Genomic DNA, 23568 nt, shown 5'->3' on the forward strand with positions numbered 1-23568 from the left:
ATTGATCGTTAAAGTTAATGACTTTCAGTTTTTTTTTAGGTAAAACCATAACGTGTTGCAACAAAGCGTGACATGTGGCAAAAATGATAAAAAAATAAAAATAAATAAATTTTATAGAAATTTTATAAAATGATTCTTTTGGTACAAAATTTTATATATTTTTTTTACAAATTTTATATTTCTTTACATTATTATAATTCTCTTACGACTTTATAAAATATTACAATTTATAATTCTCTTACGACTTTATAAAATAATACAATTTTACATTTTACATTTTATGATTCTTATAATTTTGTAATTTTTATATTATTTCTATTTTTTAAAATAATTTAATATTTTATTAAAATTTAATAATTTTTATAAATTTTATTGGTTTTTTATTTTTTATAAATTTTTTTGCCACATGTCACGCCGTGATTGTGACACAGGATGGCTTTAACTGAAAAAATTAGTGGCAGTTTACTTTAATGGTCAATCATTAAAGTTAAAGATTAAAGAGACTTTTTGATGCATTTTGAGAGTTTAAGTATCCAATTAAGTGTAAAAAAAAAAAGAAAATAGAAGCTTAATTGCTTTTTTTTGAAAATTTTTGAAGGCCTTATTTATATTAAATAAAAAAATACAGAAATTTTAAATTTTTTTTTTTTAAGTTTGAGGCTTTTTACCCTTAAGCCATTTTCTTTACCTCTCATCTATTCGTTGTTGAACAGGTTGACTTGATGTTTCTCCTGGGTATTCAGGCTTAACATCATTAGTGGCTATATTTTCAGTTTTGTTACCAAAAATCCTAAATTTTTCATTATCAAATTCAAAGTCTTTATTAGAAAATCTAAGATAATCATCTGTTTGACTATCTGATTCTATTTTTCTTTTTCTATATGGATCTGGTGGTTCAGTATCCATAGGGTCTGGGATATCTATATCTTCGTCTACTTCTTCAGATGAAGTGGTTTCTTCATCAGTATTATAAGTTGAGACTTTTATTTCTTCATCCTGATCTGATGCGGATCACGCGGCCAATGCTGGCTTAGAAATCCCACGCCTACTGTAAAATATTCACCACTGCTTAACACAATAATTTCCCTCCTCAACCGAATTTATAGTTATATTAGTAATTTAGTAATATTCAATGGGTGGATTTCCTAGTGTAATAACGTCTCGAATCAGTCTTTCTTTTTTAGTATACGCATAATTATTTTAGCTACTATTATTTATTTCATTTTATCACATTGATGTTAATTTTTAAATATTTTACCTCTTAAATTTCAAATTTTAGTTAAATTATTCTTTTTATATGAAGAAATTGATTGAAGGTTAAAGTTCTAACGATAATATGTGGAAAATCGTATGTACTTCAAATAAATATATAAAAAAATTATTTAAAAATTCAAGAATGTTAAAAAATTCTTAACTAAAAAAAATTATCTATACCAATAAAGTAGTATATGTCAACTGACATGTAAGTTATCGTTAAAATTATAACATTTTAATATTTTTTTTGGTTAAAAATTAATTTGAATAAAATTTAAAGATTGATGTAAAAGGAGTAAAATCAAGTCGATCTCCTAATCATTTTAATATGCCATCATAATCAGATGCAACAAAGTGTTGGGTGGTGGAAGAGATGATACTGTGGCTGGAAGCCAAGAGCAAAGGAATGAGAAGAGAAATGATGGAAACAAGGGTGGCAAGGAGGGGAAAAATGGGTTAAGTAAGAAGATGATGAACACTAGTGGGGAATAAAGATAGTATAAAAAAAATGATAATATCAATTGTCATTAAAGGTTTAATATTTTAGTGACTAAAATAAAAAAAATTATAATAACGGTAACGAAATTACAATAATTTCTTTTACCAAAATGTAATCGTCCTAAAATTTGAGTGACCAATTAAATAATTTACTAAAAACTTATAGAATTTACATATTATAAATACGCAATGCTCAGTTACCACATTTACTATGCCAATAACATGAAAATTATGAAAAATTATACGGTGCAAGTATATCAAATATAAATAATAAATTAAATGTATAAGACTCTTAAAAGAGAAAAATTATTGCTTTTAACCATATATAAAATGCAAAATGACAAATCTACTTGATATTTTCCTTTTTCTTTATGATAAACAGTTCTCTTAAATTTGCTTCACGTGACTTTTATATCACAATACTCAATACATTCATTGATATAGATCTAAACATCCATTTTAATGTAGTCCTAGAAGAAAACCCGATTTAGATAGGGATTGTATATATAATATAAATTTACAGCTCAGATTGATTAACTTTGAAATTTCTGCCAAATATTTTTTTTAAATTTAATTATAATAATATAAAAAAATTTTAATAAATCAGTAAATTATTATTTTGAAATGATAAAATGATTTATTTCTCATGTTTTACCTGAACAAGCTCAAAGACATTTAAAGTTTTAAATGGATACAGTAAGGTTCTTGAAATTAATTTCCTTTAATATAAGATGTGTTTGATAAATGATTGGAAGTGAAAAATTTCAAATATTTAAGATTTTAAAAATATTTAATAATTGATTTAAGTTTTTACTTGATAAAAATTTCAATAAAAAATATTAAATAAAATAAGCAGTAAAAAATATTAAATTTATGTTATTTTATTAAAAAATTTAAAGTAAATTATCTTTTTAAAAAAACATATTCAAAATACACATCTAAAACTAATTAAAAAATATAAAATATTATATTAAGAATATTAAAAGTAAAATAAAAATAATATTTATTTTTATCAAATAATATAAATATATTTAATACTTCTATTTAATAATTATTTGGATAAAATATCGATACTTAATATTTTAACACTTAAATCTTTAGTTTATCAAATGCACCCATAATTAACATAAAATGTTTGAAGAGTTTAGTCTAATCTTATTTAAGGTGGGAAGTATCTTATAACCTTGCGGCACTGTATAAAATTATAACCACACTCTTTGTTGAAAACATATTAATAGGAATATTTTTTTAATATATTGAAAAAACCATTAAATTTCAGTTAAATAAGCTCTATTTAGTGATTTTATCTATAAATGCCTTTAAATTTAATATTAAAGTAAATTCATTTAGAATTCTAGGTTTTTATATTAATTTCTTATTGATACAATAAAATTTTTATATAATTTTAATATTAATATAAAATTTAAAAAAGTAATTTTCTTTAAACAAGTGATTATGTGTGTTATGTATATAATCACTTTAAAGAAAATTTAAAATATTATTTTATTTTACTTTGAAAAAGTATTATTTTATTTTTATTCAATAAATTATTCTTATCAAATTCACAATAATATAAAATATAAATTAATTTAAATTTTTTAAATATTTTTATATTAAAATAAAAAGGTTTTCAAGAGTAAAATATATAGGTTAGGACATATTTAACTACAATATAATAAACCTTTTTATTTAAACAAGGTATAAATTTTTTAATATATCAACTAATAAAAAAAGAAAAAAAATTCAAAATATTAGAATTAAATGCGACGATGATTTTCAGTTAACCCCAACCTTTCTTTTATATTTGAAAATGACTAGCCACCTTCGCTTAGTTGGGACTTAATTTTATGGCAAAATACCGTAAATAATAACAAGTATAAGACTTAAAACATTAACCAAAATCGAATAAAAAACACTTTGTTTAGTGTAAAAACTTTCACTAATGTCGGTTTTAGAGCCGAATACCCCACTATTTTTGCCATGGTGGCGACCGCGAATGTCCAACTTGACCTTCTTCGCCACCTACTGTCTTTGGACCCCCGATGACCAGTAAAAAAAAACCTTTATGCTTTTTTGCCTTTGTATATAAAACCACATCGACATTTTTATTTGCTTCCATTTTTTTAATAAAAATTGGTCTGTGAAAAAAGTGGGAAAAGAGAGCAGAAATCTTGAAAAAAATTGTTTTCTTCTTGTTATCGTCTTCTTGTGAATTCAACTGCCATCTTTCTGTTATTCTTCTTTTCAATTATACTTTTGCTGTTATAACTCTTGAGCTACCAGTCGGTTTTGGGGTCCGATCTGACTCGCCGAGTCTGTTTATCATCGACTTGGTTTTTTCTCGAATGAGTTTATAGGAGGAAGATCGCTGCATACCGTCATGGTACTCAATTGCTTTGACTGTTTTACTTTCTTTTTGGCTGAGTTGAATCGGTTGAACGTCGCATCTTGCTATTTGTTTTGTACTTTACTCTTTTTTTGAGCTATTCTATTTAGTTTCACTTATATTCAATATATCTTATCGTTTTGCAATCTTAAAAATATTGGTAGGAAATTCTTTGATGTATTCCTTGCTATTTCTTCTTCGCTTTTTCATGTTATATTGGAAAATGATGAATGGCTCTTGAATTATATATTACCAACATTCAAATGTATCAGTTTCTAAGATTAGAAAATTTGAATGTTTAAGCTGACTTAAAAATCGAAATGCATTCAAGATGTAAAGCTAGGTTTGATTGGTGTTATTGTGTTTTATTTTTGCAAGTGAGTTTTATTTAAATCAAGTTTATGGTTAGGATTATTTTATTGGATCAGTCTATGAGGATATAAGTGTAATCTAGTTTCTATATGTTTAGGATCATAAGATTTGAAATCCTTTTTGTTACCAATTATTATTAGCTCTCACTTGATGTCTAACTATTAATAAAATACTGGAGATATTAAGTTGGCAGTATCAAATGAATAACTTTTAGTATTGGGTTTTGGATGGTGAAAATTGGTGGTAGTTATTTGAATCATAATTAGACTTAAGTTGGCAGTTGAAATGGAGGTTGAGGTTGCCATGCTGAGGTGATGCCACTATGCCAGTTAGTTTGGTGAGTGGCATTGACTGTCAATTTATGATTCTTTTGGATTTTGAATATTCATGTTATGCTGCAAATTTGGTTCTCGATGAGGAATTATGTTCTTACGAACAAAGTTGAAGCGGTAGTGCTTGATAGAGTGTCATGCCATTGTTAGGAAATTCACACAGAATCTAAGAAATATTTCTTTCTTATAAGCTTTTCTTTACTTCATTTACAAAAAAATAGCACTATTTTACTCCTTGCCAAACACTTAGGTTTCATTCTTGCTCATCTTAAACTGATGTGCATTGTTTATGATATGTAATGTTCACTACTTTGACATACTGCTTGTTTCAGGAAATCAAAAATAATTCATTCTTGATCTTTTTCATGACCTATTCTTTTTTGCATTATTGCTTCAGACAGTCAGTACTGTTTGTGTTTCTAATTTTTTTTTTTGTGTGGCTAATACTTTCATATACTCGCAGGCTGCTCCAGTTAACATTATTGTAGGTTCTCATGTATGGGTTGAAGATCCTGCACTTGCATGGGTTGATGGAGAAGTTTTTAAAATCAGCGGTGAAGAAGTTCATGTCCACACAACAAATGGAAAAACCGTGAGTTTATCTTATTGTTGTTATGTATATCTGTAGTGTGCCACATAATTATTTGAAAAAAAAATTGTATTAGATGTCAATATGTTTGTGATTATTAACTCTACTATTTCAATCCTACTACATAACATACAAGTTCTAAAGGCAGACACAGCCGTATCAAGCAACTCCTATCTTAGCCATTGGTCTGCAGAATCTGTTTGTATCTAGTTTGAAACGTGCGGAGTTCATTTAGTTATTTCAGAGTGAATTTTGATATTTAGAGCTACTAGATTCTCTGCTATTTTTTCTTATATTTTCTAGTCTGTTTTTAGATGGATTCTACTTTTAGTCTCTTACTATTCTTACTGACCAAAGAACTGATGGCAGGCTGTGGCAAATATCTCAAAGGTATTTCCAAAAGATACTGAGGCACCTCCCGGAGGTGTCGATGACATGACGAAGCTTTCATATTTGCATGAACCTGGAGTGCTGCATAACTTGGCCATGAGATATGAACTTAATGAAATCTATGTAAGATATTTTTTGTTCTCGCTTTTCTATTGGCATGCTGAAGTAGATTTTGAGCAAAGATAATTGTCAATTTGATTTCAAAGCCATCATAGTCTTGCATGCTGAACTGCAGTTCTTTTCTACTTTCCTCAGACATACACTGGAAATATCTTGATTGCTATAAATCCATTCCAAAGGTTGCCACACCTCTATGATACTCACATGATGGAACAATATAAAGGGGCTGGATTTGGCGAGCTGAGTCCTCATGTTTTTGCTGTTGCAGATGTTGCATATAAGTAAATTCCCTCTTTTCTACATCAGATGTTTCCAAGTAATAAATACCCTCTGTTCTACAACAGATGTTTCTGAGTAATTCTATCACTGATTTATGGTTTAAATAGGGCAATGATGAATGAGGGAAAAAGCAACTCAATTCTCGTTAGTGGAGAAAGTGGTGCTGGTAAGACTGAGACTACAAAGATGCTCATGCGATACCTTGCATACCTTGGTGGTCGATCTGGAGTTGAAGGGCGGACTGTTGAACAACAAGTTCTAGAAGTAAGAAAATCTTAAACCTAACAACCTTCTTGGCTTCCTTGTTATTTGCTTAAATTCGTCATTCTTGTGTAGTTTCTGCTGTGGTTACCAAACATCCACCTGACTTGGTACATATGGATGTTTAACATTTGCAGTCTAATCCTGTTCTTGAAGCTTTTGGAAATGCAAAAACTGTTAGAAACAACAACTCAAGGTGAGTGTCTATAGGATTTGAAAATTACAACCTTCTTCATACATGATAGTCTATTCCACTTCCCATTTATAATATCAAATATAGGGTCTAAGGAGTTTTTCAAAGATGGGATTAAAGGTCAGTTCATGTTTTAGCCATTGCAGCTGGTTGGTCTATTTTAATACAACATGATGGCTTTTCCAATCAATTGTTTGATTTATCATTTATATGAATTAGTTTTTTGTGTTTATCTGAGTTTTCTTGCCTGTTGGTCTGTTGGTTCTATGTAGTCGCTTTGGTAAATTTGTTGAGATTCAATTTGATAAGAATGGGAGGATTTCTGGGGCTGCTGTTCGTACATATTTGCTGGAACGGTCTCGAGTTTGTCAAATTTCAAATCCTGAAAGAAATTACCACTGCTTTTACCTTCTTTGTGCAGCACCGCCTGAGGTACTGATCTTTGAACTTATAATGAATATATTTGTTTTTGGCATCAACCTTAATGTGCATTTAGACTTGTCTATGATGCTAATGATTAGCAATTATTGGTTATGTTTTCTGACAATTTTCAGGTTAGAGAAAAGTTTAAATTGGGAGACCCTAAATCTTTCCATTACCTCAATCAATCGAGTTGCTATGCATTGGATGGGGTAGATGATGCTCAGGAGTACCTTGCAACTATAAGGGCCATGGATATAGTTGGAATCAGTGAAGAAGAGCAGGTCAGTCTTCTTTTCCATTAGTTTGAATTTGAAAATATAGTGAAGTTGCAGTTGCATTCATAATTTTCACCATGAATGATTCTTTCAGGAGGCAATTTTTTGTGTTGTGGCTGCCATTTTACATCTTGGAAATATTGAATTTGCAAAGGGAGCTGATGTTGACTCTTCGGTTATCAAGGATGAGAAATCTAGGTTCCATCTTAATATGACAGCTGAACTGCTCAAGTATGATCTATTCCTCTTCTTGTTGAATGTATTTCTTTATTGTATTATTTCTTTAATCAGTATGTCTCATAAACAATGTATATAACAGATGTGATATCAAGAGCTTGGAAAATGCATTAATAAAGCGTGTGATGGTTACCCCAGAAGAAATTATTACAAGAACTCTGGATCCAGTTGCTGCAGTTGGTAGCAGGGATGCATTAGCTAAAACAATCTATTCTCGCTTGTTTGATTGGTAAAGGAACTTCATTTCTGCTTTATATTCGACCATGTGCATGAATTTCTAAAACATTTTTCTTTGTTTCCATCAGGCTTGTGGATAAGATCAACTTTTCAATTGGACAAGATCCAAACTCTAAGCAATTGATTGGAGTACTTGATATTTATGGGTTTGAGAGCTTTAAGCTTAATAGGTAAGGCATTTTCCTCTTTAAGTACAATAAAATAAAGCGCTTGCTATTGTAGCTAACAAGGTTTCCATTATTTTCTTTTATCTACAGTTTTGAACAGTTTTGCATAAATTTTACTAATGAAAAACTGCAGCAGCATTTCAATCAGGTTTGTGACTTTTATATAGTTATTTTCTCCTTCAGATGCTAACTTGAGCATGCTTATTCTGAATAATTTTGTCTTTGCAGCATGTTTTTAAAATGGAACAGGAGGAATACACAAAAGAAGAAATTAATTGGAGCTACATAGAATTTGTTGATAACCAGGATGTTTTGGATTTGATAGAGAAGGTCTGAAATTGTTGCTTGCTTATCTCTTCTTCGTTTATATGAGCTAATCTTTTGAAGAATATGATATGTTTTTGTTTCTTCATAAGTATTCTTCTCCGTCTTGTCATGTGTCATGTTGCATAATTACAATCACTTGGTTCTATCTTTCTGCAGAAACCTGGAGGAATAATCGCGCTTCTTGATGAAGCTTGGTATGCTTCTATTATTTTTCTTTATTTGATATTTATTTTTTTCGTATTAAGGGACCCAAGTAGCTATAGTTGCTGTGTAGCTTATAGTGCTTCTGTGCACATGCATATGATGCTTATTTAGCGAAGAAGAGATTACTTCCTGTATCAGTATTCAGTCACCATCCTGTACACTGTTGTTACTTTCGGTTAATTTCATGTTTACTTGACTGCTTCATGCAGTATGTTTCCTAAATCCACACATGAAACATTTGCTCAGAAGTTGTTTCAGACATTCAAAAACAACAAGCGCTTTATCAAACCGAAACTATCTCGTACTAGTTTTACAATTTCTCACTATGCTGGAGAGGTAACTGGTTTCGCCTTACAAGTTATATATCTCCAAAGTTTCTGTGACTGATGTTAACTTAACTGAATGTTTGTTGTCCTCTCCATAGGTAACTTATCTGGCTGATTTGTTCCTTGACAAGAACAAAGATTATGTAGTGGCTGAACATCAGGATCTCTTGACAGCCTCAAAATGCTCCTTTGTGGCTAGTTTGTTTCCTCCTCCTGCTGAGGAGTCCTCAAAATCATCCAAATTTTCATCCATTGGATCACGCTTTAAGGTATTATTGGTCCATTTATCAATTCTATTTTGAGTTGCACCTTGTGAAAAGTGAAGCTTTCAAAATGTTTCAAACCTACTTAAATAAAGGGATTAGAAATGCTCAGGCATCTAATTTAGAATATGGTCTCTATAACCCAGGTTTTGGGTGTCAGCATAGAGTACCTGTTCCTGGTCAGAAAACTAATAATAGGACCACGAGAAATAGAATTCTAAGTTCATCAGTATGGTTTATATAGACGTCAGACTTTTGACCTAGTGTTTCTTTTTGTATCTTGGATGAAGTTCTTTTTTTTTTTTTTGTGTGTGTGTGTGGGTGTGTGTATGCACGTATTTTTTTTTGGGGGGGGGGTTGATCCGCTCATTCTAATAATACAATTATTATGCACCTATTTTGGTGGGTTGATGGTATTAACATGAATGATTTCTAGAGACAGATGACATGGTTGATAGATTCTTCTTCATTTGCAGTTGCAACTACTAACTTGGAATTTTATATAATTTCCTCTGAAAAGTAAATATATATTTTTAAATTGCAGCTACAACTTCAATCTTTGATGGAGACGTTGAATTCAACAGAGCCTCACTATATTAGATGTGTGAAGCCAAACAATGTCCTCAAGCCTGCTATTTTTGAGAATGCCAGTATAATTCAGCAATTAAGATGTGGTGTGAGTATAATTTAGCAGTTTAATAATTCTATTTGTTTTGCTCCAAATTATCAAATCTGGTCCTTTTGGTGGTTGTTATGAAGTTATTTGTGTCTTTTCTTTCTTGTAGGGTGTTCTTGAGGCAATTAGGATCAGCTGCGCAGGATATCCAACAAGAAGAACATTTTATGAGTTTCTTCATCGTTTTGGTGTTCTTGCTCCAGAAATTTTGGCGGGGAAGTAAGTTGTATAGCACAGAGATGGTCATTTTCATCCAATGGATGCTAACCTTGATAATGTATAAGATGAAAAAAATGCATCACAGTTTTGCTAATTTAACATTACATGATAGACCAACTAAGATCTTTCTATTTAATATTTCTCATGAAGTGGGTGGTATAGAACTTCAAGTTGTGCTTTTGAACTTTTTGAGCCAAAGACTTGTACAATTGTACTATAATTCCCCCCCCCCTTCCCTTTATGTTATATTGATTGATGTTGATATTAATGTAATGCATCTTTTGTCTACTTTAATTTTTCCCTACTATTGCATATGGTTTTACTTGATGATTTTACCAATTACTTTTTCTTTCTTTGCATGTGCAGTCATGATGACAAGGTTGCATGTCAAATGATCCTTGACAAGATGGGATTGAAAGGTTATCAGGTAACTGAAACACAACCTTACAGTTTTTTATTATGGTCATGACATTTAGGAAGTATAATGGGATGAGAGGATTAAGGGGAGGTCCTGTCCATCATAGAAATCTAATTTCACTTTGTCCTAGCCCTTGTCAATAGGAATAGGTGTTCTCACTTCCCAGTCTTTGCTCCAACAGGTTGTTGTTAGATCTGTGAGAAATGGAGAATAGCTAGAGGATTACCGATTTTCAAGTACCATAATCTCTTGAGTATGCCTCTAACTGATAATTGATACATGTGATGTATTTCTCATGCCACACCTTTTTTCTGGTTAGCACGGGCTATTAGCACCGCTGAGTTCATGGCAGTAGGAATCAAGAGATGATTTATAATGAAAATATCTGCTTGTATCTTTGAATCTTACTCGTAAACTGCGTCAGTAATGGCTGATTTGTCCTTAACATGTTCCGTGCAAAACAGGGCTGGAATATGTGAAATCCTTGATTAATTGCAGTTTACTCCAAGTAGTATGACCACAGGAAAAAAGGCTCCATGTTGGGCCTTGATTTGGCTTTAAAGACTACCTCACCCAGTTGTTATAGCCTGCCATCTCTATCGCTAAAGTACCTAATTTGGTTGGATTGATCACTGTTTCTTTCCATTTTCATTATGAATGCTGCTCATTTGAGTGGTTTGATGAGTGAATGTACCTTTGGTGAATTATTGTCAATTGCTATCTAGCATTTTTAGCTCTGTTAGAGGTGTAGCCATCTGTCTCTAATGTCCACTGTGATTAAAGACCTTGAGGGATCGTCCATGCAAAACATACACAACAATTAGTGTGCATTCACCGGTGGGTTTTTAATTTTGTGCATTACTCTGTTTAACATGATTGGCATGGCAGATAGGTAAGACCAAAATTTTCCTTAGAGCTGGTCAGATGGCTGAGTTAGATGCCAGAAGGGCAGAAGTGCTTGGAAATGCAGCCAGAACCATTCAAAGACAGATTCGGACATATATTGCACGGAAGGAATTCATTGAACTACGTAAAGCAGCAATTATGTTGCAGTCACATTGGCGAGGTATCTTTTTAGTGTCATTTGAAGTTCAAAAAGCAATGTGTGAAGCTGATGATATTCACTCTTCAGAAGTAGGAAGTGTAGAAGTATTTTTTGAAATGCAATCGTGGTTCAGATTCTCCTAGTTTTGACATTTTAGCACGCTGAAATGCATATCCGGTTTATGTCATGACCTGTTTGTTTTTATTTTTCGCTGTATAGGTATACTAGCCTGCAAGCTATATGAGCAGTTGAGAAGGGAAGCAGCCGCTTTGAAGATTCAAAAGAACTTTAGGCGGCACATTGCCAGGGAATCCTATTTAACAGTAAGGCAGTCCGCAATCACATTGCAGACTGGCTTAAGGGCAATGACTGCTCGGAATGAATTCAGATTCAGAAAGCAAACTAAGGCTGCAATTATCATTCAGGTTCTGCTATAACTACTTAATCATGTTATCTTAGGCCTTGTTTGATGGACTATTGAAAAAATTAAATCTATTGAAAATTAATATTTTCAATGATTTAATTTTTTTATACATGTTTGATAATCCAAAATAAAAACAACCTGATAGAATTTTTTCTCTGAAAAAGTGTGGAAAATAATAAATAGATAAGAGCTACTTATCACTTAATGGAGAATATTTTCAATTAATTCAATTTTATTTTATTTATTTTAATATTATGTTATCCTATAAAAACTTTATGTTTAAAACTTGATTTTTGTTTAGAGTAAGGTGAAATGTTTAAAAATTAAGGATAAAATGTAGAATATAATTTTTTTTTGTAATTTAAAATCTATATTTATAAAACAACCTAATTGTATTCCGTAATTAATTTTAAGTAATAAACAATTTTATAACTTAAATTCAGTACTTAATTTTCAATATTTAATTTTTCAACACTTATTTTTTCAGCACTTAATTTTTCAGTTTATCAAACAACACTTTAATCTTTATAAAATTAATGTGATTTTTGGATGAAAGTTGCACCTTATTGTGAAGCAATGAAGTTGTGGAACTCAATTTGGAGAATTAAATATTTACTTAATACTTTTCTTAACATTCAGGCTGCTTTCCGTTGCCATGTTGCATACTCTTATTATAAGAGTCTCCAGAAAGCTGCATTAACTACTCAATGTGGTTGGAGGAGAAGGGTTGCTAGGAGAGAGCTCAGAAAGCTCAAGATGGTTTGATCACTTTTTTTCTGTGCAACTTTGCTCAAAAAAGCTTTAATGCACTTTGCATTTTAAACACACTAATCATTACTTTAAATTTATTTAGGCTGCCCGAGAAACAGGGGCTCTCAAAGAAGCAAAAGACAAGCTGGAAAAACGTGTAGAAGAACTTACATGGCGTTTGCAGCTTGAGAAACGTTTGAGGGTAATTTATGCCATTTTTATGTTCTATCATACATTATTGTTTTTTCACAATTTTCTGTAAAACGTCATCATTATCTGTTTTAACCAGTAAAACCTTTACTTTTGATTTAATGACAGACTGATTTAGAAGAGGAGAAGGCACAAGAAATTGCCAAGTTGCATGATGCTTTGCATGCAGTGCAAATACAAGTGGAAGAAGCAAATGCTAGAGTCATAAAAGAGCAAGAGGCTGCTCGGAAAGCTATTGAGGAAGCTCCTCCAGTTATTAAGGAGACTCCTGTTATTGTTGAGGACACAGAAAAGGTTAATTCCTTGGCTGCTGAAGTAGAGAATTTGAAGGTAAGAATTCTAACCTTCGCAATTGTGTTCGGTGTATGTCTATTTCCCTCCTCTGAGATTCTTTACAAATATATATATATCTATCTAGAATATATGCTCTCAATGAATCTCAACTGTAGCACCATATGCTGACATGTTTAGTTGCTGCCAGCGGCTACATCATTTTGTTAGGGTGTAAAATTGAAAACCAGATGAAATTGCCAATCAAGACTGAGAATAGATGAATCAATTTATGTCAATGAGTCTATGAAGTTACAGGATAAATGTCAGTCAAGGATTACAATAAATCAGAAATTATTTACTGTTTTTTCCCCCCTTGTGTTTAATGTGGATCGACTTCTGCCTGCAAAAGATATTGGCAAACAACTAGCTCAAACATTGTTGGCTATCCTGGAGTCTTTAGAAACTTTAACTATGACAGCAAGGATGAAATGTTCATTTGTCATTGTAGGCTTCGTTGCTATCTGAAACAAAGGCAGCAGAAGAGGCTCGTAATGCTTGTACAGATGCTGAAACCAGAAATGCAGAGCTGGTGAAGAAACTTGAAGAGTCTGAGCGAAAAGTGGACCAACTTCAGGAATCAGTGCAGAGGTCTGTGTAGAAAAGAAAGTTGTTTGAATACAAACTAGCTTTACTTTGTATCTGTTGAGCATCCACCCTAAAGCCAGCTGGCAATTACAAGGCAGGCCCAACTTTAATATAAGACCATAGGGAACTAGTACTTAACAGATGTGGGATAACACCACTTAACAGTATCAAAATGTGAAAAGAAAAACAAAGGAGGTAGAAACGGGACCCAATCCCAATAATCTCAGAGCCGATAAATTGCAAAATTAATTCTCCTTTTTCTATCCTGTCTGGTTTTCAGTTGTTATGATGCACTAATTTATCTGCCACACATATATTACTTTACCTAATGCTTCAGTTTGCAAACACCCTTCCTTTGCCTTTTTCCCCCTTCTATGTCTAATTGAAACTTCTTGATTCACTATCGTTCAACCTATTAAAGTTAATTTGTTCTATGCTCAGGCTGGAAGAGAAGCTTGCCAATTCGGAATCCGAGATTCAAGTACTTCGCCAGCAGTCACTGGCAATATCTCCAACCGGGAAATCTTTGACTGCAAGACAAAGAACAATGATTCTTCCTGTACAAATTAGATATTATTAGTTCATTACGCATTCTCATTTTGTAAACTTTAATGTACAATCTTAGAGAAATATATTCTGATTATTTGTTAACTAATTTGCAGAGGACACCAGAGAATGGAAATGTTCTAAATGGAGAAACAAAGGTCCCATCGGTAGTGAACATCATTATTTGTGATAATGGGAACTTAAAATTCGTAAGATAGATGATCTTCTAGATTTTATATTATATTGCTTACTGCTCAATTTCTTCTCAGGATACAACTCTTGCCTTATCAAATGTACGTGAGCCTGAATCTGAGGAAAAGCCTCAGAAATACCTCAATGAAAAGCAGCAGGTTAGTGGCCGTTGAAATTCATGAAACTTTTTATGAACTCATTCTAATATCTTATCTGAAACTTAATTTTGAATATGATATTCCTATTCATATGGATGTACCGGTTTTGATTATTGCTTCTAATCTGCCTTTTGTGTTTCAGGAGAATCAGGACCTACTGATCAAGTGTATATCACAAAATTTGGGATTTTCCGGGAGCAAGCCGATTGCTGCTTGTGTCGTATACAAATGTCTTCTTCACTGGAGGTCATTTGAAGTTGAAAGAACAACTGTTTTTGACCGCATCATTCAAACAATAGCTTCTGCCATAGAGGTAAGCTATAATTTGGCTTTTAAAGTTTTGTGCATTATTAGCCAATAAATTTTCATCAACTCTGAAAAGCGCATTCTCAAGGCTGAGAGGATTAGATTGGAACCAACTGCAAGTCACCACTAACTTGTCTTTATATCATTTCTGGATGAAAAGATGAAAAGAATATCATTAATGTAAGCTATGTCTGCTTTACTGAAGGTCCAGGACAATAATGATGTCTTAGCCTATTGGTTATCTAATTCATCGACATTGTTACTGCTGCTCCAACACACACTTAAAGCAAGTGGAGCTGCCAGTTTGACACCACAAAGACGAAGAGCAACATCAGCTTCACTCTTTGGGAGGATGTCTCAAGTAAGCAACTATTATCTTGCTGAAATAATTATCCTAGCCTTTCCATATATTAAATTAATTATCTTTTCCTGTTTTTCTTTTCTTTTAATATGAATACTAGGGTCTACGGGCATCTCCCCAAAGTGCTGGACTTTCATTTCTCAGTGGTCGTGGGCTTAGTAGATTAGATGACTTACGGCAAGTTGAGGCCAAGTATCCTGCATTACTGTTTAAGCAGCAGCTTACTGCCTTCCTTGAGAAGATATATGGAATGATAAGAGACAATCTGAAGAAAGAGATCTCTCCATTGCTTGGCTTGTGTATTCAGGTTATTGCTAAGTTATCTCTTTTTCAGTTAACGCTTTTTGTTCCCTTTTCACTTTTGAAAATGAAAATGAGAATGACAATTTTCTTTTTGGGAGAAGAGGGGGAGATGTGTGGTTGTGGGGGTTATGCAACATGGGGTCTCACTGCTATGTTGTTTATGGTTATCTTGTGACTAAGGATGCAAATAAGTATGAATAAATACACCGCAGCACCTTTAATTGCATATTTTCAATACATTGCAGGTTCCTAGGACATCACGGGCAAGTTTGGTGAAGGGGCGTTCTAAATCAAATGCTGTTGCTCAGCAAGCTTTAATTGCTCATTGGCAAAGCATTGTGAAAAGCTTGGATCGCTATTTGAAGATAATGAAATCTAACCACGTGAGATCTCAATCTTTGCTTGCAATTAAAAAATATATGTAATCTTTCCTCTCAGGATTTTACAAGTCTTACTTTTCTGGTCATACAGGTACCTCCCTTCCTAGTCCGTAAAGTATTCACTCAAATTTTCTCATTCATCAACGTTCAGCTATTCAACAGGTGTGAATATGTATGCACATTTGTTTTACTTGATTATATGACAAAGTAAAGGTTGTGTTTACTTCCCATGATTGGCATTTGTCTTACACATACATATGCAGTCTTCTTTTGAGACGTGAGTGTTGCTCATTCAGTAATGGGGAGTATGTGAAAGCTGGTCTGGCTGAATTAGAGCAGTGGTGCAGTGAGGCAACTGAGGAAGTAAGCCATATATATGGAACCATTTGTGATTGTTATAACCTGCCATTTTTTCTTGTTACTTGACTTGAATTCTTGTAAACAGTATGCAGGTTCGGCATGGGATGAACTGAAACACATAAGACAGGCTGTTGGATTCCTGGTTAGATTCTTCTTATAGCATTTCTTGTCCAGTAACTGCTCCGAATCATTGATCTCAAATGACTAACTGATGGACCATTTCTTTGCAACTCAGGTTATTCATCAAAAACCCAAAAAGTCCTTGAATGAAATAACTAAAGAACTTTGCCCGGTAAATGACTTTCTCATTCAAGATTCCTCACCTCTTAAACATTTTCCTCCTTTAAACCTTCATCATTTTGTTTTGTTGCTGCTGTTTCAGGTACTTAGCATTCAACAGTTATACAGAATCAGCACAATGTATTGGGATGACAAATATGGCACTCATAGCGTGTCATCGGATGTGAGTTCAAGACACTACATAAGAAACGTGTTTATTTTGCCCCTTTTTGGAGCTTTGGAAATTTCTTCTTTCCAGACTTCTAATTTTATAGATAAACTTGCAATTGTGCAGGTCATTGCAAAAATGAGAGTTATGATGACCGAGGACTCCAACAATGCTGTTAGTAGTTCTTTCCTATTAGACGATGACTCAAGGTAGTTTTTCCCTTTTCGTTTAGAAGAGTACTTAAAGCCCATTTTGTCTTCACCAAACATATTATGATTTCTATATTAAAACTCATGTCAATGCAGCATCCCATTTACGGTGGATGACATCTCCAAGTCCTTACAACAAGTGGACATAACTGATATTGATCCCCTGTCACTAATTCGAGAAAACTCTGGTTTTGGGTTCTTACTTCCACGTTCGGAGTGATAAATACAGTGCACTCTATCCTGTAGGTATCAATTCTCTGAAACCAGTGTGCTAGTCTTGTGCATATAATTACATTCTCTTATCTCCATGTGTATACTATCTTCTTTTTTTTTTAATCCTCCCAGGCTGGTGGTTTTAAATGTCTGGGTCACATGATTTTTTCCCATGTTAAGAAAAAGAACATAGGGTATTTATTAAGAATAGGGTTGGTCTTCTGCCCACAACGGGCGTTTTGCTTTCCCTTTTTTCATTTTTTTACCGTCTTTTTGGGGCAAGGGGCTCCTTTTGCAATTTTTTATTTTTTTGGGTTGAGCTTGTGGTTTTTTCCTTTTTTGCTTCGAGTGTAATTAACTACCAACAGTTTCATTTTATAGGTCATGATTTGGTCAGTGTTGTAAATTCGATTTTCATTTAGTAGTGAATGAATCTATCTAACTTTTACTTCCGTCTTTGTATGCGGGTATTTTTGGAAGAAACTGTTTCTTTTTCAACTAATTAGTTTATGCATGAAGAATGGGCTAACCATAATCAATTAGTGGTACTCCAATAGATAATTATCCATTTCTATACTGAGCCTATATGCATTAAAAGTATAATCAAGACTTAACGTAGGAGTTGCATCATGTTGTAATTAATGCCATTGAAAATTAAAGCTTTTTAAATCTTGCATTGAAAATTAAAAATCAAGGCTTAAACGCATCTAGATTTGGTTGGTTGGTAGGTACTGATTCCATAATTTTTTTGTTGGTCCACTATTCTCCACTACTACATCACATCTGATAGTTGCAGTTTACAGCTGCATAAACATGGCATGTGAATAGAATTATTTGTTTGTTTTGAATTGTCATTTTACTTGAACATGAATAAACTAAAGATATTTAAAATCTGCTTTTACAAAAAATTAAAAAACTCTGAAGTTTCAGTCACGTGATTTTCGGAAGGAAAGGGCATATCCCAAAGAATTTTTAGAATTTTCGAGTAATGCGGGGAAGGTAAGTATGGAGGGGAATTCAAATTTTCTATATTCTCAATTTTCAAATTATCTTCACCAGAATATCATGCAATTAATTCTTACATATTCTAAGCAAGGGCACTATCAACTACAGATAGTTTTAATATTTTTAATCAATAGTGCACTATTCAAATATAATTAATTTGATTATTTAATATTTTATTTCATGGGTATTCGAGTATTGGGTTTACCGTAAGAAAGGGTAATAAAGGGAAGTCATTGAGTTGCTTAATCATGTTAAGCAAGGAATTTATGCCGTGGCGAACTTGCATATTGTCAATGGGACAGCTAAGCCTAAGCTTTAAGCCAGCCAGCCGGCGACTACAAATTTCAAAATTCCAACAATGAAAGGAACTTTTTTATATTGGTAAGACCAAGCCATGTATTTTTCATTAATTACGTTTCTGCCTACACTTTTTTTTCTCCTTACCTCAATCCAAATTCCACCCTCTTACATTCTTTTTTTTCTCTTTACTCGATCAATTTGTACAGAAAATATCACTGAATGAATTTCCTTGTGTTCTAAAATTATGATTGATTGTTTTATTAGATTATTAGCTTAGTAACTTCATGCAAGTCTGTAACCAAGTGAAACCTTTTTCAATGACATCTACTTAAAACAGTAACTGAAATGCATAAACTTTATAGTAAGTAGTATAATTATTGACACCAAATCTTCCCAGAGCTTCATATTTATTGCGATTTAAGGTTTTCGTTTTCCTGTGATCTTACTTTAACACCATGGTTGAGCGGTGAACAATGATAAAGAGGGGGTAAACTGCAAAAAATGGAAAATAAATAACCGTGGAAGCAAATTTCAGACAAAGATGAGACCCGCAGACGGTAAATACATGCAAAATAATATATAATCTGTAATATGACATATGTAGTCTTTTCGTAGTTTGATTTGAAATTTTGGACTAAGAAAAAGGCAGCGGCAATTCAAAGACGAAAGGGGCCAGCCAGTAAGTGATCCGTCGAGACAAACGCGGCTGAACAGTCTCAGGCACTTGAACTCTTCGTGTAACATTTCTTTCTTGTTTGCTTGTCTATTTGTTTGTTTTTAATTGATTACAAAATTCTTAACTCGGTTCTTGTAAGATTTCGAATTCTCCGCCCGGTTCTAGTTCAGCTTCTATGTTTTTGTGGTTTCCTTTTCTTTTTCATAATTTTCCGCTGAATTTTTTTTTTGAATGGAGAGAACTTTTTAAAATTTTGAATAGGCAAAGGCCAAAGAGAATCTATGTGTAGAACTCGCTAAAACAAGGCTTCTGATCGGGAACTTTTGGTCGCTGGAAAGATCAATTTGGTAATTTGATTTAATTTAATGTCGGTGTTTTTACTTGATTCATTTGGTTATTCTATGTTTTCTTAGATTTGGTATGCTTAATGATTTTTTTTTTTACAAAGGGAGTCTCTTTTTATTGCTTAATCTAATTATTTTATTTTGATGTAAAATAGATGATGTTGTCCAAAGTTGAAGCTAAGAAGAAGAATGGTGAAGATTCTGGTAATAGGAAGTTGTTGAATGAAATTGAAGCTATTAGCAGGGCTTTGTATTTGGACAAGAACCCTCCAAGGACTTCATTTTCTGCTTTGAATACATGGTCAAAACCAGCTGGGAAAACATACTATCCCGAACCAAAATCGAAGCTTAAGAATAGTAATGAGGACTCATCTCGTAAAGACAAGAAATCCATTTGGAATTGGAAGCCTTTGAAGGCATTCTCAAATGTTAGAAACCGTAGGTTTGCTTGTTGTTTCTCACTTCAAGTACACTCCATTGAAGGTTTGCCGTCTAGTTTTAATGATTTTAGTGTATGCGTGCACTGGAAGAGGCGGGATGGGGGGCTAATGACTCGTCCTGCTAAGGTTCTTGATGGAACTGCTGAATTTGAAGAGAAGCTGACACATACATGTTCAGTACAAGGTAGTCGAAGTGGACCTCATCATTCAGCCAAGTATGAGGCCAAGCATTTCTTGCTCTATGCTTCTGTGTTTGGAACACCAGACCTTGATTTGGGGAAGCATCGACTTGACCTTACACGGCTGCTTCCACTTACATTGGAGGAATTGGAGGAAGAGAAGAGCTCAGGGAAGTGGACAACGAGTTTTAAGTTATCAGGGAAAGCCAAGGGTGCTACAATGAATGTTAGTCTTGGGTATATGATCATTGCGGATGATTGTGTGCCACTAGGAAATAGTCAATACGGCTCCAATTTGTCACATCTGAAGAGTATGGGAAAATCAATTACTAAGTTTGCTAATGGTGACCAGAAGGGCACAATGAGGCGTGTTGAGAGTCTTCCCGGTTTTGTTAATTTTGGGTCTTTTGGCTCATCTCTTCTTGCAGAGGAGGTAAAAGATCTTCATGAAGTTTTGCCAGTGTCAAAGTCAGAGCTCGATGATACAAAAAGGGTAGATCAGAAATTTGATGACGACAAGGCAGATGCTTCATCTGCTTCTAAGCCAGGACCTGATGTGTTAGCTGAACAGCTTGAGCCCATCAAACCTCCATCTTACTTTGGACCTGAATCAAGTAAGGAGAATATTGAAAAGGAAACTGAAGATAACGACTTCTGTATTGTGGAAAAAGGGATAGAGGTATCTTCAGAAAAGCAGGCTCTATTGACAATGGAAAGCCCTGAAGATGTTAAAAGTAATCCCGGTATGGGAGTAAATCAGGAAAAATTCTCTCATCTTCATTCCTCAAATGAGGCGAGTAGTAGTAATCAAAGTGACGTGCTTGTGGTGCAAGACTGCAATTCCAAAGAGGATGATCAGTGCTCAAAAGAAACATTGATGAGAGAATTGGAGTTAGCTTTAGATGGCATTACAAACTTGGAGGCGGCATTAGATTCTCCTGATCCTGAAGACTACTTGGAGAATAAAGCTAATTATCAAACAAATAGGAAGGCAAAGTCACTTAGCTTGGATGAAGTTACGGAGTCCGTGGCAAGTGACTTCTTGAATATGCTGGGTATTGATCATAGTCCATTTGGCTCGAGTTCTGACATTGAGCCGGAGTCTCCAAGGGAGCGTTTACTTAGGGAGTTTGAGAAAGATGCTCTAGCCGGTGGTTTTTTGTTATTTGATTTTGACATGGCCGAGGGAGAGGACTTCGACACTTCAACTACATCTGGTTGGGGGAACTTGACTGATGATCTGTCATCTTTTATTTTAGATGGTGAGCAAGAGCGTCAGGTGGCAACTAATCAGAGCAGCAAAACAAGGGCTAAAGTGTTGGAAGACCTGGAGACAGAAGCTTTAATGCATGAATGGGGATTGAATGAGGAAGCTTTTCATCATTCTCCGCCTGGCACTTCTGGTGGATTTGGGAGTCCAGTTCATTTTCCTCCTGAAGAGGCACTTGAATTGCCTCCTCTTGGAGAAGGTTTAGGTCCATTTCTTCAGACAAAGAATGGAGGGTTTTTGCGGTCTATGGATCCCTCACTTTTCAGCAACGCTAAAAATGGTGGGAACCTGATCATGCAGGTTTCTAGTCCTGTTGTGGTACCTGCTGAAATGGGTTCTGGTATAATGGATATACTTCAGCGACTGGCCTCAGTTGGTATTGAAAAGCTCTCTATGCAGGCAAGTAAGTTGATGCCTTTGGTGGACATAACCGGCAAGAATACGGAACAAGTAGCATGGGAAACTGCCCTTAGTCTGGAGGGACCAGAGAGGTTTGTGGCTCCATATTTCTTTCTTAAACTTTTTTTTTTTTTGCTAAATCATCCTATGTACTGATATTGTATGTTATTGCTTCTTCTATCCAGGCAGTGTTTGTTGCAGAATGGGTTTGAGGTTGGGCAAGATCTGTCTAGTGGGCAAAAGGAAGTTAAAAGAAGATCACCTCTACTCAGTTCTAACAAATGTAGTTCGACCTCCGTCAACGGGATGGGCTCAGATTATGTATCCCTTGAAGATCTTGCTCCATTGGCAATGAATAAGATTGAAGCACTCTCCATGGAAGGCTTGAGAATTCAATCTGGCATGTCAGATGAGGATGCGCCTGCAAACATCAGTGCGCAGTCAATTGGGGAAATTTCGGCCCTTCAAGGCAAGGGGTTTGGTGTTAGTGGGTCTCTTGGTCTGGATGGAACCGGTGGGTTGCAATTGTTGGACATAAAAAACAATGGTGATGATGTTGATGGATTAATGGGTTTGTCACTAACTCTTGATGAATGGATGAGACTTGATTCCGGTGAACTCGATGATGATGATGATCAAATAAGTGAGCGGACTTCTAAAATCCTTGCTGCTCATCATGCTACATCATTGGACTTGATTCGCAGAGGGTCAAAAGGAGAGAAAAGACGGGGTAAAAAGTGTGGTTTGTTAGGAAATAACTTTACGGTGGCATTGATGGTGCAACTTCATGATCCTTTAAGAAACTATGAGCCAGTCGGTACACCCATGCTTGCACTTATTCAGGTGGAGAGAGTATTTGTGCCACCAAAGCCAAAGATATATACTACAGTATCAGCTTCGAGGAATGACAATCAAGAGGATGATGACTCAGACTCCGCGGTGAACGAGGTGGAGGAGGAGGAGATAAAAGAAGAAAAAGCTTCCCAAGAGGAAGAGATTCCTCAATTCAGAATCACAGAAGTCCATGTTGCAGGCTTGAAGAGTGAACCTGGCAAGAAGAAACATTGGGGTACCAAGACCCAACAACTGTCCGGTTCCCGTTGGTTGCTTGCCAACGGAATGGGAAAGAGCAATAAACATCCATTGTTGAAGTCCAACTCCAAGGCTGCTCCCAAAACTTCGACCCCTTCAACAACAAAGGTTCAACCAGGTGACACTCTCTGGAGCATCTCGTCTCGTATTCATGGTACCGGAGCCAAATGGAAAGAATTGGCAGGCCTTAATCCCCATATTCGAAATCCCAATGTTATATTCCCCAATGAAACCATCAGGTTGAAATGAGATGCACATGCATTGGAATCTTGTTGAAAGGGTTAAGCTCCTAAATTAGATGACATGACTGATGGAGAACCACATTATACAGATTTGAGATCAAACAAGGTTGATGGGTTCCGCCTCTGGAGATTCTCTTGTGTTTATGTTGAATGTGTTCGTTCATGTAAATTCAAGTCAAAAGCAAAAGGTATGGTTACATTTCTCGTTTGGGTCTTGTAAATTATATGTTTTCAATGATCATAAGTGCTTGATGTAATTTATGTCTCACTTAATGCAATTGTGTTTTGCAAAAGACGGCCAGGTAAGGAAATTTTGTGGCATAAATTCTGTCGCGTTGGCCAGGCCTTGTTT

General features: G+C 34.2%; 2 protein-coding genes across 4 annotated transcripts; both read left to right on the forward strand.

Annotated features, from left to right (window-relative positions):
• Nucleotides 1–3698: 3698 nt before the first annotated feature.
• LOC107907116 (myosin-17) lies at nucleotides 3699–17721 on the forward strand. 3 transcript variants are annotated; one of them, XM_016834346.2, is made up of 39 exons: nucleotides 3699–4135; nucleotides 5306–5434; nucleotides 5801–5944; nucleotides 6077–6222; nucleotides 6328–6484; nucleotides 6619–6677; nucleotides 6947–7106; nucleotides 7229–7378; nucleotides 7467–7603; nucleotides 7692–7838; nucleotides 7915–8016; nucleotides 8104–8161; nucleotides 8242–8343; nucleotides 8497–8534; nucleotides 8754–8880; nucleotides 8969–9139; nucleotides 9678–9809; nucleotides 9919–10028; nucleotides 10395–10455; nucleotides 11335–11512; nucleotides 11711–11916; nucleotides 12555–12674; nucleotides 12769–12867; nucleotides 12984–13205; nucleotides 13657–13796; nucleotides 14235–14352; nucleotides 14456–14506; nucleotides 14609–14689; nucleotides 14832–15002; nucleotides 15201–15356; nucleotides 15457–15663; nucleotides 15905–16042; nucleotides 16131–16201; nucleotides 16303–16402; nucleotides 16485–16541; nucleotides 16635–16691; nucleotides 16782–16862; nucleotides 16974–17056; nucleotides 17153–17721. In XM_016834346.2, exons 1-39 carry the CDS (start codon nucleotides 4133–4135, stop codon nucleotides 17274–17276), a joined length of 4593 nt encoding a protein of 1530 aa, XP_016689835.2. In that variant the 5' UTR covers nucleotides 3699–4132; the 3' UTR covers nucleotides 17277–17721. The 3 variants fall into 3 exon arrangements, with proteins under 3 accessions (XP_016689835.2, XP_040949060.1, XP_040949061.1); XM_041093126.1 differs by lacking the exon at nucleotides 3699–4135 and adding an exon at nucleotides 4829–4847; XM_041093127.1 differs by lacking the exon at nucleotides 3699–4135 and adding an exon at nucleotides 4829–4847 and having other exon boundaries at nucleotides 14456–14497.
• Nucleotides 17722–18707: 986 nt separating this feature from the next.
• Nucleotides 18708–23541, forward strand: LOC107907117 (protein PLASTID MOVEMENT IMPAIRED 1-RELATED 1). Its single transcript, XM_016834350.2, has 4 exons — nucleotides 18708–19311; nucleotides 19512–19597; nucleotides 19750–21974; nucleotides 22068–23541. The coding sequence occupies exons 3-4, from the start codon at nucleotides 19750–19752 to the stop codon at nucleotides 23221–23223; spliced, it is 3381 nt and encodes a 1126-aa protein (XP_016689839.1). The 5' UTR covers nucleotides 18708–19311; nucleotides 19512–19597; the 3' UTR covers nucleotides 23224–23541.
• The last annotated feature ends 27 nt before the right edge of the window (nucleotides 23542–23568 follow it).

Source organism: Gossypium hirsutum, chromosome D05, assembly GCF_007990345.1.
Source record: "Gossypium hirsutum isolate 1008001.06 chromosome D05, Gossypium_hirsutum_v2.1, whole genome shotgun sequence".
Taxonomy (NCBI): Eukaryota; Viridiplantae; Streptophyta; class Magnoliopsida; order Malvales; family Malvaceae; genus Gossypium; species Gossypium hirsutum.